Raw genomic sequence first — 17,799 nt, 5'->3', positions numbered from 1 at the left:
TCACATCCTTATCACAATTTTAACCATACCCTCATGCCCTGGCAATGATACACCTTTATCACCGTCTATAAGAGTCCAGCTTTAACTAATCGATCAATTTGTCAAAACGTGTCGGACCCTGATTCGGTGTATGGAAATCCCATCCTTCCCTCCAAAGGAAGGTTGGCAGTTTCTGAAGAACACGTTTTGGGTACAGTCGGTTGTGTACAGAACTCACACGCTAGCGTAGAGCAAGAGAGAGGTCTGACGTTGATCTGAACCGCACGATTCAAGACACGTGTCATTCAAAGCTTTCTTACCCTCCCTCAATTAATAAATGAAAGAAAGAAGAGGTTTAACTTTCAAGGGCACGGAATCGGCGCTTTAAAATCAAATCCCAACCCCACATTTCGCAAAAAACCAAAAATCACGAATTAATTGACATTTCCTCAATTAGATCGTTTCGCTGTAGAGGGAGAAATTTTAGAGAGAGAAATAGAGATTTTACAGAGAGAGCATAGCCATAGCAGAGAAAGAGTGAGTGAGAGAGAGAGAGAGAGAGAAGACCCGTTGTTGTGACTTATGTGTGTGCGTTAGTAACGCTATATTGGCTATGGATTCTTTGGACCCTCTAGAGATTGCCTATCAGATCCGTTACAATTCCTTTGAGGGTCTCTTGTGAATATTTTGTTGGCGCAGTTTTAACCCATACGCTCTACCAATTTACAATAGCATTTCGGTTCTGTATATCATCTTCTGATTCTCCTTCTTGCCCTATTATAGATATTTTTTTCTTTTGGGTTCTCGCATGGTTCGAATTCCTTTGACGATACAGATATCAGAAGTTGTTGGTGACGATGGTGGAGCTTCGATTCTGGTAATTGAATCTGATTGATTGGTTTGGTTTGATAATCTGGTCAATTTTGGCAATGATGAGACGCAGGGAACGGACCCTGAGAGAGCTTTACGGTGTCACTGATTTGCTTACGCAACCGGAGGCATGTAAAGATGTTAACTTTTTTTTCCTTTTTTCCTGTTTAATTAGGGTTTTGAGATTGTTGTTTGAGTTAGATGATCTTTATTTTTTATTTTTTAATTTCAAGTTTTGATTTTTTATGGGTTTTTATTGTTTGGTGGCTATCAATTTGTTGGAAATTGGGGTTTTGCGGTTTGATCTCGTAGAAGATTTTGATGAATTTATCGTTTTGGATGGTCGGTTGGGTTTAATTTTGTTTTTGTTAGGGTTTCTTTGATGGTGGAAGTCGGTTTTGTTGATCTCTAATTGATTTTGTATGCTTTTTTTTTTTTTTTTTTCCTTCTACGGTGTTGATTAACCTTGAATTGCAGGTATTGGTTTAGGCGGATGGTTTTGTTCTGTGGCTTATTTACTGATTTATTTCACTCTACTCTGTGCATGAGACACTGAGAAACATTTGAATCTATCTTGGTTTTGCTACTTTGCACTCCTGCATTTTGATGATGCTAATATTACTGAGAAAGACCGGAGTTTTTGTCCCATTTTTTGGGAGGGGGCGTGTGTTTCTGATATTGTAGTTTTTAGAATCTGCTACTTCGGTATTTCTGTATAAGTCTATTAGAGAACGCAATTCATTTTGAAATTAACCTACTTTTTAGATCACGCCAGTCCTAAAAGGGAGTTGCCGCATACAAGGACCTGTGGATGAAGCGGACCTTGACATTCAGACGAATACGGTGAGACATCATTGACTAACGTGGTAATTTCATGTTCGGTTGTTCTCAGATGTTAATTTTTGCTTCATAATTTTCTGCTACATCTGGAGACTTCTCCTGCAAGTTTGGTTCAGTTGACTTGGGTATTTTATAATTAAAAGGGCTTTGAGCCCCTGAAAGTAGGACCCTTTTTTTTTTTTTTTTTAAATAATTGAGAGTGGTTTTTAGTCTAAGGTTATCCATGGTAATTATAATTTTATATGCGCTATGCAAGTCTCCAATGCTAAAGTATTTGTTATCGACAGATATGTATATTAAGAGAAGGCAATAAGCTTATTTTGGTGAAGTTTTTGCATTTTTCTCTTTGCATAGGAGACATTGGTTGTGGGTTTCGCAACAAAGCTTTTAACCCTGCCATCATTAAGATGCTCTGTTTATTCTGATTATTTTGGAAGGTTACATGGTTTGGTTTTATGAGATTTGTTCCGTGAAGCCTATCGTATTGGTTTAATTTTCACGGTTATATTTTTAGACTCTTTTAGTATTTTTGCTAGTCTGTCAGTATATGTTTCTGTATTATATGCGGCTGCTTACTTTTCCTGTATGTTTGTATCATTTTATACTACTTTTTTTCATGTTGAAGATGCATGGAGTACATCTTGTAATTTCAGAAGTCTATTATGTTAAAACTTGTTGGCGTTACATTGGGTATTAGGTTATCAACTCCTCTTACGTTCAAATGCATTGAGAACTGAAGAGTGAAATGTTTTCCCTGCAAGTGGCAAAATACATAGACACCCTTGTGACCCACACACCTATTGTAATAGAACTGAAATCAAGTCTAACTTGAATTATAGATGATCAATGAGGCGTCCTTGAAAATTGACTCTTCCTCACAGCTGGGAGAACATTGTATTGGTGCATGCAAAGTGTCATGAGCATTGATGCGTTCTGTGTGTTACAAGTCTTTATAACTATTATCATAATAAATATGAACTCTAAAGCCAGTAAATGGTCACAAATTTCAATTTATGATGATCTAGAAAATGGAATACAATCGTTGCTGAAAGACATAGTCTGGTGCATGCTATGATCATGAGATATAGCTATTGATCTGAAGAAGTTGTTTGCAACTTATCCAGTGGCTTCTGGAAAGTTATTACCTATCCAAACTAATTATTCTCTCACCAGAGAGCAAGGTTCGAGTTTTTGGTTTTGAGCCTGGCTTCGATAAAATTTTGATCAAAACATTGTACTTTTTTCTTTCTGAAGTGTCAGTGGTTGGTTTTGGGAGCCAAATTGCCAAATTAACCCCTGAAACTTTTAGGACTCTATTTCAGGCCCTTTAGACATGGTGGAACTCTTAGATTGTAAAAACAAGAGTAAAAGATTGTAGTTTAACTTCGGGCCGTAGGTTGGTAGTGTAGTTGATATGCTTACAATGTTGTATGCACAAATTTTAGTACTAGAACACATAATTTAATTAAAACAACTAAAATATTCTTTAGGAATGAATAAACATAAAATTAGAAACCACTTCGTAATTGTCAAGTGCTATTTATGTTTCATTACAAAAATATGGGAGTGATTTGGCCAAAAATATAAAAATTGAGGTTTTCTAGGACATTTTCCTCTTTGGAGTCTGATACCGAAACTCGAAATATTGTGTCAAAATTCCATCGAATCTACAAAATCCATCGAAGCCATGCATTGTATACAAATGGTTTGACCGAAACAATACCAAAATCCAAAAAATGGTTGACATTTCACTGGAACTGTGAAATTTCGGTCGAAACATTGCAATTTGTTTCTCAGGTTGTTTCATTTAAACTGTGATATTTTGGTTGGTTTTGCGAAATTTCATTGATACCTTATACTATAACATAGATTAGATTAATGGAACCTTGCCGCTGGTTAGTTACAAAATCAATTCATTGGTGGAGCTTTGTGATTCTCAAATTACACGAGTGACTATTTACGTATTGGTGTAGGGCCTGGTCAGAGAAGATGGAGAAATCTGAGATGGAACTCAGAGTTGGAGGAGAAAGAGAGTTGTGCATTCACAGCTTTTGGCAACAACCAGCAAAACAATTCATTCTCTATTCAAATCTGTCCTTTTCGTTGGGTACATTCAAGTATATAAAGAGAAAAACAAGGACCCCTAAGGCCCTAACCATACCTAAACTGTTAGGAACTTGCAATCAAACTCTTATCTCCTATTCCTATGCATTCGAAACAAAACAAAACATGATAAAAGACAAGGTTAACTAAACTACTACCATCCCTAATTAGACCAAAAACCCAGGTTGGGCCGTTTCCATATGGGTTTGGGTTTCTAAACCTGGTCATACTGGTCGATCTAGTTGAGTGCTACTTTATCACACATGCTACCTCAGCCATCCTTAATGTAACCCTATAGACACCACGCCCTCAGGTCTGTTTCTCCATAAGAGAAGCCTCCACCTCCTCTGATGTTTTCCTTTTCCCATATATGCATCTTGGATTTTCTTCTTTGTCTTTGAGAAAAGCAGTAGAATACAAATTCAATTCAAATCAATTAACCATTGTTGTTTGAGGTTGGCCATTTGAATCCCATTCCACATTTCCAAATCTGTATATGGCTATATTTTCTTTTTAATAGTAATCTTTCCTCATTAATCTTTCAGAACCCCCCCCCCCCCAAACTACCCCTCTTTCTCTCCCTCCCCCCTTCCCATTTGTTCTGTCATTGGACCTTATTGACCTTATTGAACCTGATCAAACAACTTTCATATATCCAATCCAATCTTCTGTATCATCATACTATTGGAAATTTTCTATTGGTATACCTTTATTGTTGCTATGGATTTTATTTTCTGTTTTATGGTGGTTGTGTTTTTTCAGTTTGGAGCTAGTGAGCTACTGCATTTTTAGCATGACTTAATTTGTTTGTGAGTTATTTGTTCTTGCTTACATATTTCGACTCTTCCTCTCCAGGTATCATATCAAACTGAGAAAAGATTTGGTAGGCATTTTCTGAGTGAGAACATACGAATGAAGGTTGAATCTGGGACATGTAATGTGTGCTCAGCGCCCTGCTCATCATGTATGCATTTTAACCGAGCTGTCTCCTTCATGGCATCAAAAACTGAGGATGAGTTTTCAGATGAAACATGTCGAGGAAAGGCAGCTAGTCGTTGTTCTTTTAATGATGCCGGTATTCTACCTTCTTTTAAGAGCAGATCATGCAATGACCAGCAACCTACAGCCAGTGAAACTAGTAACTTGCTCTCTGCCAGTTCAAGTCATGATTCATTTTCTGAAAATGCTGAAAGTAAAATGGCTTTGAGAACATTTGATGCATCTGAAGATTTTGAGATGCTTCCAAAATACCCGTCAGATGGAATGAATGGTCAAGATCAGCCTATTTCCAAAACTGTTTCTGGTCAGAGAACTATAATTTCAGCTGACAGTCATACTGCATCTAATTTAGATCAGGGAACTTTCTCAAATCAGTATCAGGAGCACAAAGGTTTCGACTGCAATGGCGATAATGTTTCATGTGTTAGTGGAGCTAATGATGCAGATGTGCCAAATGGTCATCACATTGTGGACATGGACAGAAAGAATGTATCATGTAGTTCAGCTTCAGTTTGTAGCTTTCATCCGGGAGGTGGAGAAAAGAAGGTTGATGTTCACACTGCAGGTGGTCTCAATGATTTTCCTAGTGAAATGGAAGAGAGCCACAGTAACTCTAGGAGACCAGGTATACTCTTCAAAGAATTACAAAAGAACAGTCCTGTCATTGCAGCTACTCTGGTTTTTCCTAATAAAACAGATTCATCAGAGTTTCCTTCCTCAAAAGATGTCTGCGCTAGCAATTGTTCACCAAAACTACAGACTCCATATTCTCCTTCTCATGGTGGTAAGGCAGTCTTTTGTAATGCAGATACCAAGGATCTAGAAGATAACTCCTGTTCACACCTCCGAGGAGAACCTTCTGAGTCTTTGACGGAACATGCAGAGTCGTCATTGGATAGAGTGGTAATGAGTGGTGATATTACTGGCCAGGAAACAACTGCATTTAACTCTGCTGACGTTCATTCGAAATTGGAAAAGAGCAAACCTAGCCTTGTCAGAAGTGCTTCTTCAGCTTCAGTGAAGGTCCATCCATGCTTGGAAGCCGAGGGTGCTACTGATTGTGGGGATCCAGAAACTGAAGCTGTGAAATGCTCAGAACAAAATGGGCAAGATGAGAAGTCCCGTGCCTCACATCAGGTAGCTGATACACATGGCCCATCAGCTCAGTCTCAGCCCCTTGATGAGAGTGATGGATCTGATATTTTGGAGGATGATGTAAGTACGAATTTTTTCTTTGTTTTCTTGCTTCACTTATAAAACATCTCTTTTCTTTTTTCATTTACATTGTTGAAATACTGTTCTCATTGTGCTTATGTTCAATGAGAAATTTTATTATTTTGGATTTTCTTGTACATAGTATTGTGTTATTCAATTTCTTCCAGGCATAGTTGCCTAGTTTATGGTTTGTTGATTTTAAATTAATTCACATTTTCCCGACTGGAGCATCATTTGTTTGTATTTCTGAGGAAAAATTGCGTAGTAATTAGCATGGTTCTCTAGTTTGCTGACTTTGTTTTCAATTTTCTAGTGTGGAACTTATTCAAGATTCTTCGGTCTTAGAAACTGATTATTCTAAATTATGGAAGAAAAGGGATTTTGAACTTAATACAATTGGGCTCATAAATTCGGGGATATGTAGTGTACTGTGTAAATAATACTCTTAACATATTGCAACCATGCAAGGTTCTCACAAATGGTTTCATCATTTGTTTCCAATAAGGGTCTCATGACTCTCATCTTTCATAAATTTTTAAAGGAGACTTATTTCTGTAAAGGTGGGTGTTGGCCATAACTACCATATTACTAACTCAGGTGGCACCTAAGTGGCAAGCCAACTCCGCCATTCCCCCCCCCCCCCCCCCCCAAAAAAAAAAAAAAAAAAAGCAACAAAGGCCTCGTACGAAGTTCAGCTTTGACAAGACCAAAAAGAACCAAAAGAGATTGCAGGGTGAAAATTCCAAGAAACTGGCTCTAAGCCTCTCCTACCCTCAGAACCAAAAAATTCTCACCTAATAAACCACCACCTCCTCACAACCCACATTGGCAAGGATCCAAAGTCAAATTCTTGAGGACTTTTCCTATGCTTTCCCCACCCTCCTCTCCCTTCCTCTTCCTCTAGGAGAAACTTCCTGGGTTTTTCTCTCGGTGTTGGGGTTGGCAAGGGGAAGTTGGGTTAGTTATTTTGTTAAGCAGGTGTTTGGTAAATGACTAATTGATAATCCAGCAAAAAGGTAGGGTGTTTTAAGGAGAGCTAGGGTTACATTTCAGCAGAACATTGTAGGGATGATTGTGATTTAAGTTAGATGATGAGTAGAAGGAAATCTTGTGGCTGCCTGATTGGTTTGAGATGGAATATTTCTGTGGAACCTTTAACTAGTGAACCATTTTGTGATTCTATGGAAGTTGAAAGTATAGTGGAATTTGTCCATATGACTTGAAATTTTTTGAAGAGGAGCAGCTGATTGGTTGTCTGAAAGCTTTGTTGTTACATTGGTACACCACCATTAAAGAATTTGATGGGAGTATCACTCCACCCACCCCAAATTCCCTGGAATCATAATTCATATGAACAACTTTTTTTTTAATATAGTTCTGCCTTTGATGTTAATACGGTAGATATTTCAATAGCTTCAGTGCAATATTGTGGTTTTCAAATAGGATCTTCTGCATTGTTTATTTCAAATATTCATACTAATCTATTGACACAACTTGTGGAATTTCTATTGGAAACTTATGTTACTCTTTTAATAAAAGCTATTCCAAGTAATCCTTCTTGATGAAACAGTGAATCATTTTGTGATATAGAATTTCCTTGGGATGCCCCATGATTTTCTCCTTCCATTCCCCAACAGGACGGAAAAAGTAAGTCTTGGATATGAGCTATAAAAATTTCATACGAATGTGATGTTGATTTATTTGAATGAGTGAACTGTTTTTTAGTCAGCATCTTATATCAAATCAAAGTTTTTTTTTTTTTTTTTTTCACTGAGTCATGTTGTGGTAGTAGTGGAGTGAATCACTCTTGTATAGAATTTTCTTGAATTTCCCGAGGACTAAAAAGCAGTCTTCTTATGAATATTAGCAGTATAAAAATTTCCATGAGAATGTGATTTTGAAGTTATTTGAATTCCTGAAAAGTGGTTTGTTCAGCACCTATGTATGTAGTCAAAATCATTACTATTGATTGGTGGGTGTGTCATGTTTGTAATATCAGAGTTCTCAAAACGCTTCCATGGGAATGCAAAATGAACATGCATCATTGAGTTTGCTTTACAAGTTGATAAGCTTGTTAGCATAGCTTCCGTTATATATATGTGCACAGTAACATATAAATAAAGAAATGGGGAGGAATCATCTGTCTAACATGATAGAATCTCATCTGATCAGTAAAGTGTTCCTCCCAGTGGAAGTCATCTGTTTAGGGAAATTTCAGACATCACTTTTTTGGGAGTAATCTGCGCCTTCTTTCTCATCAGCTGTATCAGTTGTATTCTTTGAATAATTTAGCATGCTGATTGTCCTTTACTATCTGGAACAGGTAAAAGTCTGTGATATCTGTGGGGATGCAGGTCGTGAGGAAATGCTTGCTTTTTGTAGTAGGTGCAGTGATGGGGCGGAACACATGTAAGCTATATAGAACCTTTGATTAGTGGCATACATGATAGATTTATAGATCTTCTAAAGACATGTATTTCTATCTTTTAGGGTGAGAATTTTACATTGTTCCCCCCCCCCCTCTCTCTCTGTGAATCAGTTATTGCATGCGGATGAGGCTGGATAAAGTTCCAGAAGGTGATTGGCTATGTGAAGAATGCAAGCTCAAAGAGGACGCTGAAATAGCAGAACAGGATAAGTTGGAAACAGCATCTGGTACCTCAAAATCGTCATGCTTGAATGGAAAAGATCACTCTGGAGTTACAGGTGCAGTCACCTCTAAGCTTCTTCCAAAATTAGATGTCACTACAGGTGCAGTCAGTTCTAAGCTTCTTCCAAAATTGGATGTCAAAGAAGCAAAGTTGGATGTCAAAGAAACAGATGCTGAGGGAACCAAAATTAGCTCAAGTCACCTTCTGCCTGCTAAGCGTCAATCAGACAATAATGAAATTGCTTCAGCTGCAAAAAGGCAGGCTCTTGAAATAAGTGTTGGATCACCAACAGCCTCCAGCCCTGGAAGAAAATCTGTTCTGTCTCGAGAGAGTTCATTCAAGAATTTGGATAAAGGAAAGATTAAGCCATCCCAGCTAATCCCTTTGTCTGGTAACCATACTGCTAATAATTCTCAGGATACTGCGGACTCTCCTACAACATCCAGTCAGAAATCTTCAAGGATCCAATCAAGACTTCAGTTGCCTCAGGGTGAGCTTTATATGTAAACTTTTCATGACACAATTTGAAAAGATTCTTTCATTTCCAATACATTTCTAGTTGGAAATGACATGCATTTTTTAGGTACTTAAAAGGTATATGTGGTTTCTGCAGGAGCTCTGTTAAAGTCAAAATCATTCAGCACTTCAAGTGCAAAACCAAAAGTAAAGTTGATGCAGGATGATGTCCCTCCAAAGCAAAAACTGGCCGAGGTTGCTGCAAATGACTCAAAAAAGGATGGAATTGTCAAAACACTGAGCAAATCTATGTCCTTCAAGACTACTTTAACCGGCCGCTCAAATGCAACTGAAGCAAAAGTCAAAATGCTTCCTTCCAATTTCAACCGAACCGAGGATATGAGAGGAATTAAACAAGCAAAAGAACATAATTTGGTTGAAAGGAGGAGTTCATTTAAGTTGGATCGCCCTCTTGGCTGTTCACCAACTGCTCTTTCCAGTGTGCATAATGCAAAGGCTGATAAAAAGACTCCATCTCGTGCTGAAACTATGCCATCGCATTCCTCTGCCAGCAACTACCGTGATTCAAAGGCTGTTCAACCTGATGGAAAGTTGAATGCTTCCATGAAAACATTGAGTCTTCATGGAAATAGAGGAGCAGAGTCTCCACATGCTTTGGGTAGACCTATTACACCACAAATAGTTATTTTGTACGCTTTTTCATATATTTTCTTTTACTTTGTGCTCTTGTTCATTTTGATGTTTGTGTCTCTTTTCTGGTCTAGCTGGATCTAGTGAAGGCAAGAAGCAGACCTCATCTTCATCCAGTGTGCTTGGTGCTCCATCTTTTAATGGAAGGGGAACTTCTGTTGAACTAAAGCCAAGACAAGTTATCCCCAAGGAAGAACCTTTGTCATGTTCTACCTGGAATGGTGATAAATCTGGCAGCAAACCTGATGCAATTATGCAAGATGGCTTGCATCTATCTCGGGAGTCTACAAACCAGGAAGTAAGAGCTAGGGAGCTTCCTGTCAGTCGCTCAAAGCCAGTTGGTGGTCAAAAAGTACGGTGTAACAAATGTAAAGAAATAGGCCACACAGCACAGTTTTGCCCCCTTGGCAGCCCTCGGGTTTCTGTTCTGGAAGCTTCTCCAAGAAGTTCAAGGGAGCTGATGAGTAGAAGTAATAAACTGAAAGAGGCTGTTGAAGCTGCTGTATTGAAAAAACCTGGATTATACAAAAAGAACAAATTGCATGATCAATCTGATGAGTTATCCATGTCAAGTGCTGACTTGAGCAGCAAAGCAGTTCCTAGAGACCAGTTATCTACTTCAAGCTGCTTGAGGAATTTGAACTCTGGAGAAGGTAAACATGATGGGCCAGAGATTATGGGGAGCCCTTCTGCTGACTCAAGTAAAACCACTAGCGCCAATGATGTGAAGCAGCATTTAGTACCCCCAAAGGAGGAATTACACATTTCCAAAGCAGCAGCTCTGGATGCTGCCACTACTTCGGTTGGGAATAAAATGATGCCCTTCATTAGAGAGTCACATGGTCTAGCTTCTGCAGGGGTTGCTCCATCACAGTTTTCAGCTATTCCAGAGCACGATTACATATGGCAGTAGGATACTTTATCTTCCTGACATTTACATTATTTTGGTCAAATACATGTTATTCATACTTGTAGGTGCTTTGCATATTTATTATCTGATTTTGTGCTTCTTTCATTTGCCTGCAGTGGTGGTTTTGAGGTGCAGAGGAGTGGGATGCTTTCGGAAATCTGTGATGGGATTCAAGCACATTTATCAACTCGAGCATCTCCCAAAGTTATTGAGGTAGTGAACAAGTTTCCTTCTGAAGTCCAGATGGAAGAGGTACCTCGTCTGAGTACATGGCCAGTACAATTTCAGGAACACCCTGCCACAGAGGATAACATTGCTCTTTACTTCTTTGCCAAAGATCTTGAGAGGTTGGTTGTGGATGTACTCTACTTTGAAGGGTTTGTTTGCAAGCTAGAGTTGTATCTTTCATACTGATGCAGTTGTCTGAATGTTGTGGATGTTTCTCCTGATACAGCTATGAGAGGAGCTACAAGAGCTTGCTGAATAATATGATTAAGAATGATCTAGCTCTCAAAGGAAACTTGGATGGCATTGAACTTCTGGTTTTCCCTTCAAGCCAGCTAGCAGAGAAATCCCAACGTAAGGCTTTAGCATTGGAAACTTGTTCTGACATTAAACATACAATATCTCCGTATGCGCATATTTCCTTATAACTGAGCATTTCTATAAAACATTCTATAAAACATTGACATCTATAGAGTTCTCTATCTCTCTTTGTCTTTTGCAGTATACTCTATGATACATGATGAGCTTTTGATCTTTACCAAAATTATTGATCAATCTGTTCTTGGCAGGTTGGAACATGTTATTTTTCTTATGGGGTGTTTTTAAGGGAAAGAGGGTCAGTTGCCTGAAGCGCTTACCTGGCTGTGAAAAGAAGCTTTCTCAAGCCAGTTCAGATGTCGTTCCTGTAGATCAAGATTCATCAGATCATATCATGCCTATATCTCAGATAAATTGTTTGTCTGGTCAAATGGATGAGTTTTTATCCTCACACAACCGATCATCTGGTGCACAAGAAGCCAAATCCACTCTCTCTTTGGAATTACCATTTTCTGGAGTGGATTTGAACTGTGAGGCGAAAGTATGTTCTCCTGAGCAGGAGTCTTTAGTTTTGAAGAAAGATTATGATGAGCACGACAGTGGTCTCAGCACCACTCCAATGTCAAGGGTTCAAAGTGAAGTCCAATTCACTGAAGTGAAAAGAAATGGCTCGCTACTGGTAAAGCTTTATTTCTTGTGCTCTCAGATGCTCGATTTTCCTTTTAAGTGTTTGTTTTATTTCTATCTTACCCATGTGTGAAGGTATTGTTGAAGAAGCAAGCATCTTGGTTGAATGTGTGAACCAAAATAGTTCAGTTTTGTAGAATCTCTGTTGCAGATTGTAATCATAGTTGTCGAGGTGATTAGGCGACCTAAGGCACTGGAAGAATGCCTAGACACCCTCTGCATGTTTTTATTTTTATTTATTTATTTTACTCTAACCATAACTTGAACTTAGTAACAAAAAATAGTCATAGGGCATTATGTTTTGCATGTTATGTGTTGAACATAGTCAAAGATAGACAATAAAGATTGGGTAACATTAACAAACTGGAAATACATGGTGATGGAATCAAGACATCGTTAATGAAGGTTTCAGATTCCAACCCAACAGGCAGAATAAAGAATAGGGGAAGATCAATAACAACCAATCAACAAATTGGATCAGCCTCAAAAGTTGAATCAAGTATAGGTCCAGTATGGGGGAACAACTTTCCAAAACCTCATAACGGTTGGATTCAAGCATAGGAGTGGGTGAAATAAAATAGAAACATAATTCCAGAATTTAGCAATTACGATGTATCGTCATGTCATCATAGTAGATCAACACCATGGTTCACATCAATTCCTCACTTCAACATATGGAGCATAATATCTAGCAATCAAGTTAGTCCGATGGCCAGATTCTTCAGTTCAGCAGCAACACAAAATTACTAACTAGGTAGCAGAATTAGTGACTACCTGTAACTCTCTAACAATAGGTCAGATCAGGCTACAACTAAAGTCGATAGTAGCATAAAAATACCTCATAGAAACTTTAAAATCTCACAGCACTCCCACAGCCAGATGTTGAAATATCCCTCAAAATAGCATCCAAATAGCAAAAGAAACAAAGATCCACAAGTATGTGTGTGATCAAATAAAATTCAGATGTAATAAATAAATGCAGCACAGCCATAACCTGAGTTTTCATGGGGACTAGGTGACTCAAGACGTCAGAGGGGTGCCTACCTAGGCATCGCCTAGGCGTGCAGTATATGAATATGTAACATTGCAATGATAATTTTATATAATTATGCTTATATGCAACATAAAAGCCATATCAATGCAATATGATATAACTATATTACTAATGACCTAATATGAGAAAACTGACATATAGTAAACAAAGCATAGGATATAAAATAATCATATGTATCAGAAAAACAAAAAAAATCAACATAAAATCGTGAAGTGTCAACAAGGTTTGGTATTGCCTAGGACTTAAGTAGTAGCCTGGGTGCCTAGGCGATGCCTTGACAGCTATGGCTGTAACGCCTCTTCAACAGTCTTTGAACAATATTAAATAAAATAGAACAGCCACGCACTTGGATGCGCAGGAACAAATTTGAAATGGAAGAAGAAGATGATAAAATTTCACTAAATCAGAAACAACCAACAAAATAGAGACTAATAAGGTTTTATAAGATCCAGCCTTGTGAAACAAACATTGAACACAAAAATAGTAGTTTCTAATAGATAGGAACTAACCACTACATAATATAGTAGTATCTAATAAAATTAGGAACAGGTAAAAACTTCTAAAGTCCTCCATGCAAGCACTATATAACATGTAGTATTGAGCTCAACCATGGCCATAAAGACACAGACATACACTGCCTGGCCAGACTCTGCTACTCGGCTTGATGGCTGGCTGGATGATGACTAAGCTCAATGGACTTGGGCAGATCTTTCTTCTCTTCTTCCTCCGTTGACCTGCATCAGTTTTCCCTGGCTTAAAAGAAACTTGACCTTGGTTTTAGAAAGGCAAGGGATCAGTGTGGTATGATGAACGTTCTATTTAAGCCCATAGCAATACTCTAGAAGATCTTGGAAGTTGGGGATATAGTCTTCAAGGTGAGGAATCCTCTTTTCAAAATACTCTGGTGGAGTGATGAAGTATATGTGCTTAACGTCTAGATTAGATGTATACTTGAATGTCGTGTCTATAGTCTCTTTTAGTCCTGTCTTCGATTTCCACTATGTCAAAATTAACTGTAGTGCCAAGCTCCTTGAGGAGTTCATAGTGTTCATTCACAATCACCTTAGTCGCTGGGGGCATGCACAAGACAGGAGTGTCATCAGTTTCCTCACCATCATCATCTTCATTAGCCAGTTGCTCTTCAACCTCCTCCTCAGGAGGGAGTCCATCATAAAAATCCCATCTCTGGATTGGCTTCAACGGTTGCCACAAAAACATTTTTTGGGCATTGAGGGAAAAATTTGGCTGAGTGGCTATAGTTGTGGCAATGATTGTACTTTACCTCACTCTTGCCACTCATTGGAGCTTTTCCTTTATCCGTAGTTGTAGGAGCCCTTGCGTAGTTGCCTAGGCGTCCAAGTGGCTCTTTCTGGACTGGTGCCTTGGTTGCCTTAAATTCCCCCCTCCCCGACCGCCTTCGTTTGCCTAGGCGTCATGACAACTGTGATCACTTGTCTGTTGAACTGTGCAACTATTCAAAGCGACATTTTTAGGTGCGTTAGTATACTTCCTTGCTTGTGGACAAGCCAGAAGGCGACAGTCACCTAGACCCAAAGAAAACCACCTGGATGCCTAGGCGACACCTTGACAACTATGAGCTGAACATGAATGTAATATCTAGAATTCAAAATTAGAACTGTCATTATCTATTGTGACAGTATTACTGGTCATTTGACATTTTGACCTTGAATAGATGAGCTCTGTATTGTGCAGCGACTTGAGGCCATTAGTAGTTGTTGATAGGCTAGCATGAAATTATATTCTGAACTTGTGTATACAACTATGTCTATTGATGACTAAATATGCCAAACCTTTATTCAGGTCTGTCAGCTCCTGTTCCTTCTTTCCTTCCTCTTCTTGGCTTTCCTTTACTTCTTACAGAAAATCTGCAGATGTTTATTTGAAGCATGCAGTTCTGTAATCTTGTTGCATTGTTTGAGGGACCATGCAAATTTCTGTGAACATGTAAAAGATAAGTTAATATTCATTTTCCTTGTTTGAGTTGAACCTGCAATTAACATTAGTGGGTGTCTTTATAAACTCATTGAGGTAGGCTGAAATTTAGTTGTTATTATTTTATAGTGAAAAGGTAGATTACAGAGCTGGATAAACAAATGACTTCAATCCAGTGACAATCCTTTGGAAGAGATCAGCTGTATGAGTTTGCCATTAGTTTCCTATTTGAGTTTTTAACTACACCCTTTCCTCAAACCCTGTGCCCTTGGTTCATACCACAAGTATTTTTATTATTAAACGTTGCTCTTGCATCTGAATATCATAATGAATTATTTGACACAATAAGGAACAAAGTCATAGTTATCATATAGGATTTTATAATAATTTGATGTCGAGGTTAGCCTGCATGATTTTAATGTTGTCTCAAAACCTTTAGGTTTCAGGTTGTCTTCCTACTCCCCTACTTGATGCCAAAAGAAACAAGGTAGTCAACAAAGAAAAAGCAGTAACTTGTGCATACAAGTAAAAATAAAAACTTGTTTTCCTCTTTTTTATTCATTGTCATAATACTATTAAGTTAGATTCGTAGGATGCAGGGCATACAAATCGATTTATTCTGCACACAAATATATAGGCCATTGTATAAAGTTAAGTAAATTTGCCTTCTTTGTGGACAAGCCAGAATTTCTGACAGCTTACAAAATATCTTCCATATGCTTCAAGTTGTTGGTTAATGCTTTTCTGATGCAGTAATATCTTGGTTGGAATAGCCTTCTAAATATGGCTCCTCTCTATTTTAGTTTATTTTTATTTTTTGGGGAAGCTATGATTTGTTGGAAAAAATGTGGGCATAGCTATGATGTAATTAATTTGTCCGGTAGTGTGTTCAGTATTTTTAATTCGTACTTGTTTTGCCTGTAGGTAGAGCAAATAGATCTAGAAAGAAAACCAGAGGTAGAGGTTGAACCAGTACAATTAAATAGACAGAATGGCTCCTTCAAAAAATGTAAAATGGTGCCTACAGGCCCTAACAAGTGGGATAGTTCAATTGATGGACAAGATACTCTCTCTCCATCAAAGACGCTTCCCATCAATACACCTTTGGCTCAAGGTGTTGGTGCCAGGAACATGGGCAATGAGAAAATCCAGGATGGAATAAATAATTGCAGTGGAGATCAAGTGCGAGTTCAGAATGAAGTGAAGTATGTGGGAATAGTGGACTTGGAAACTGCTTGCGAGGAAAAGACACTGAGGGACCCAGTGGAGAAGGAAGGCAATAGTTGGGAGTCCATTAACAGGAAACGGCCTTATTCAGACTATGCACAGATGGTCTCACCAGCTTCTGGTGAAATCTCAACTGCCAGAAATCTAGCAATTCCATGGGAAAAAAATACGGATTGTATAGTGGTTGGTGAAGACAGTGATAATAAGAAGATGAAGCAGTGTTCCAGAGAACCATTTGTTGGTAGCAATTCTAAGGATCAAAGTTCTTCAGGTGATAGTTTTGCATCCCATATGCATGGGTTAAATCCCAATTTACCTGTCAAGGAGCAGAGATGCGGTGGAGCCTATGAGGAGGTTGTGATGATGCCTGAGAACCTAATAGCTACCGAAAAACATTTTTTTCCCATGAATTTTGGTCCTGTACCAGACGAGGGTCGACTTGGGTCAGAAGTCCCTAATCTTGAGCTTGCTTTAGGGCGGCCAAAACAGGGAAGACTGGCTCTGTTTGGGCAGACAATCTGTGAGAAAAATAATGACAGGCTTCTAGAACCACTGACAAAAAAGAAAGAAGATGACGAAAATGGGGACACTGCAGCTTCTCTTGCACTTTCTCTTGCTTTCCCCGTCTCTGAAAAGGATCAGATTGTGAGACCTGTTTCTAGGACAGAACAGCTTTTGCCTGAAAGGCACCAACTGAACACTTCGTGGCTTCTCTTTGGTAGCTTTCCTGATACTTAGAGATCTTGCAAGCAGACTGTAAATTATGACCCCACTTCGGTGCTCCCAGTATATACCAGGATCAGCAAGGTCCAAAGTTGATCTTTGGGATCAATCAGTGAACCCCCACACATCTGTTCATAGCATCACAAAAGTCCTGTATTATTTTTTTTCTTCCTTTACTTGTACTTTGGTTTCGGCTGTATGTATATAAAGAGAATGAAAGCCAGCCAAGTCTCTAAACGCCAGGCGGGGCATTGCAAACGGATGTCTGTAAGTTGGGATTCCTCTTTTTTCGCTTATTCCTTATCCTGCCCCACTAGTTTACAATCAAGAATATAAACATTCTCCAGATGCTGAACTGCTTTTTGTCATGATAGTAGGGTCTGAGCAAGGAGTTGTCCATTATAAGAGTCCATCATCCAGATGTTGATCTGCTTTTTATGCCTACGCATGCCAATTCAAGCACTGCTTGGGTCAATCAAATGGTGAACTGAAAAATTCTGTATTGGTAAGGTTTCGGTTCAAACAAGTTAGGTACAGGCAGGATCAGAATCTGAAGGGTGAATGCAGTGATTTTTTCTTTGGTAATGTTATCTGGTTGTGTGGCCATTGTGCCAGCACCTGGGCCAGTGGGAGTGCCTGTGTGCACAGGCATACAACTAGAGGGGCAGGGGTGTTTTTTCCTGGCATCCTGGTGGGCGTAGAGGGTACAATTTGGTAGCGTTCTTTTTTCTTTTTCTAAATTAGATTGTCGTGGTACTTAACCGATCAATTATTTAAGAGACTGGAACTTCTGATTATAGAGGGTGGAACTTGGTTCAATGCTATGGTGGTTTTATTGAGAGCAAGTCATGATTTCGAGTCGGAAAATAACCTTTCTA

General features: G+C 38.7%; 1 protein-coding gene across 9 annotated transcripts; it reads left to right on the top strand.

Moving 5' to 3' along the window:
• Window positions 1-413: 413 nt before the first annotated feature.
• Window positions 414-17,276, top strand: LOC122066561. Of its 9 annotated transcripts, none has more exons than XM_042630385.1 (12): window positions 414-977; window positions 1,615-1,692; window positions 4,648-5,416; window positions 5,600-6,006; window positions 8,330-8,415; window positions 8,546-9,147; window positions 9,271-9,792; window positions 9,899-10,733; window positions 10,851-11,081; window positions 11,189-11,313; window positions 11,529-11,956; window positions 15,896-17,276. In XM_042630385.1, exons 1-12 carry the CDS (start codon window positions 909-911, stop codon window positions 16,934-16,936), a joined length of 5,193 nt encoding a protein of 1,730 aa, XP_042486319.1. In that variant the 5' UTR covers window positions 414-908; the 3' UTR covers window positions 16,937-17,276. The 9 variants fall into 9 exon arrangements, with proteins under 9 accessions (XP_042486319.1, XP_042486318.1, XP_042486317.1 ...); XM_042630384.1 differs by having other exon boundaries at window positions 5,585-6,006; XM_042630383.1 differs by having other exon boundaries at window positions 4,648-6,006; window positions 8,546-8,712; window positions 8,758-9,147.
• The last annotated feature ends 523 nt before the right edge of the window (window positions 17,277-17,799 follow it).

This window comes from Macadamia integrifolia, unplaced genomic scaffold (assembly GCF_013358625.1).
Source record: "Macadamia integrifolia cultivar HAES 741 unplaced genomic scaffold, SCU_Mint_v3 scaffold2464, whole genome shotgun sequence".
NCBI classification, from domain to species: Eukaryota; Viridiplantae; Streptophyta; class Magnoliopsida; order Proteales; family Proteaceae; genus Macadamia; species Macadamia integrifolia.
The sequence above is the reverse complement of the archived record's forward strand: the minus strand, read 5'-3'. Positions and strand labels throughout refer to the sequence as shown.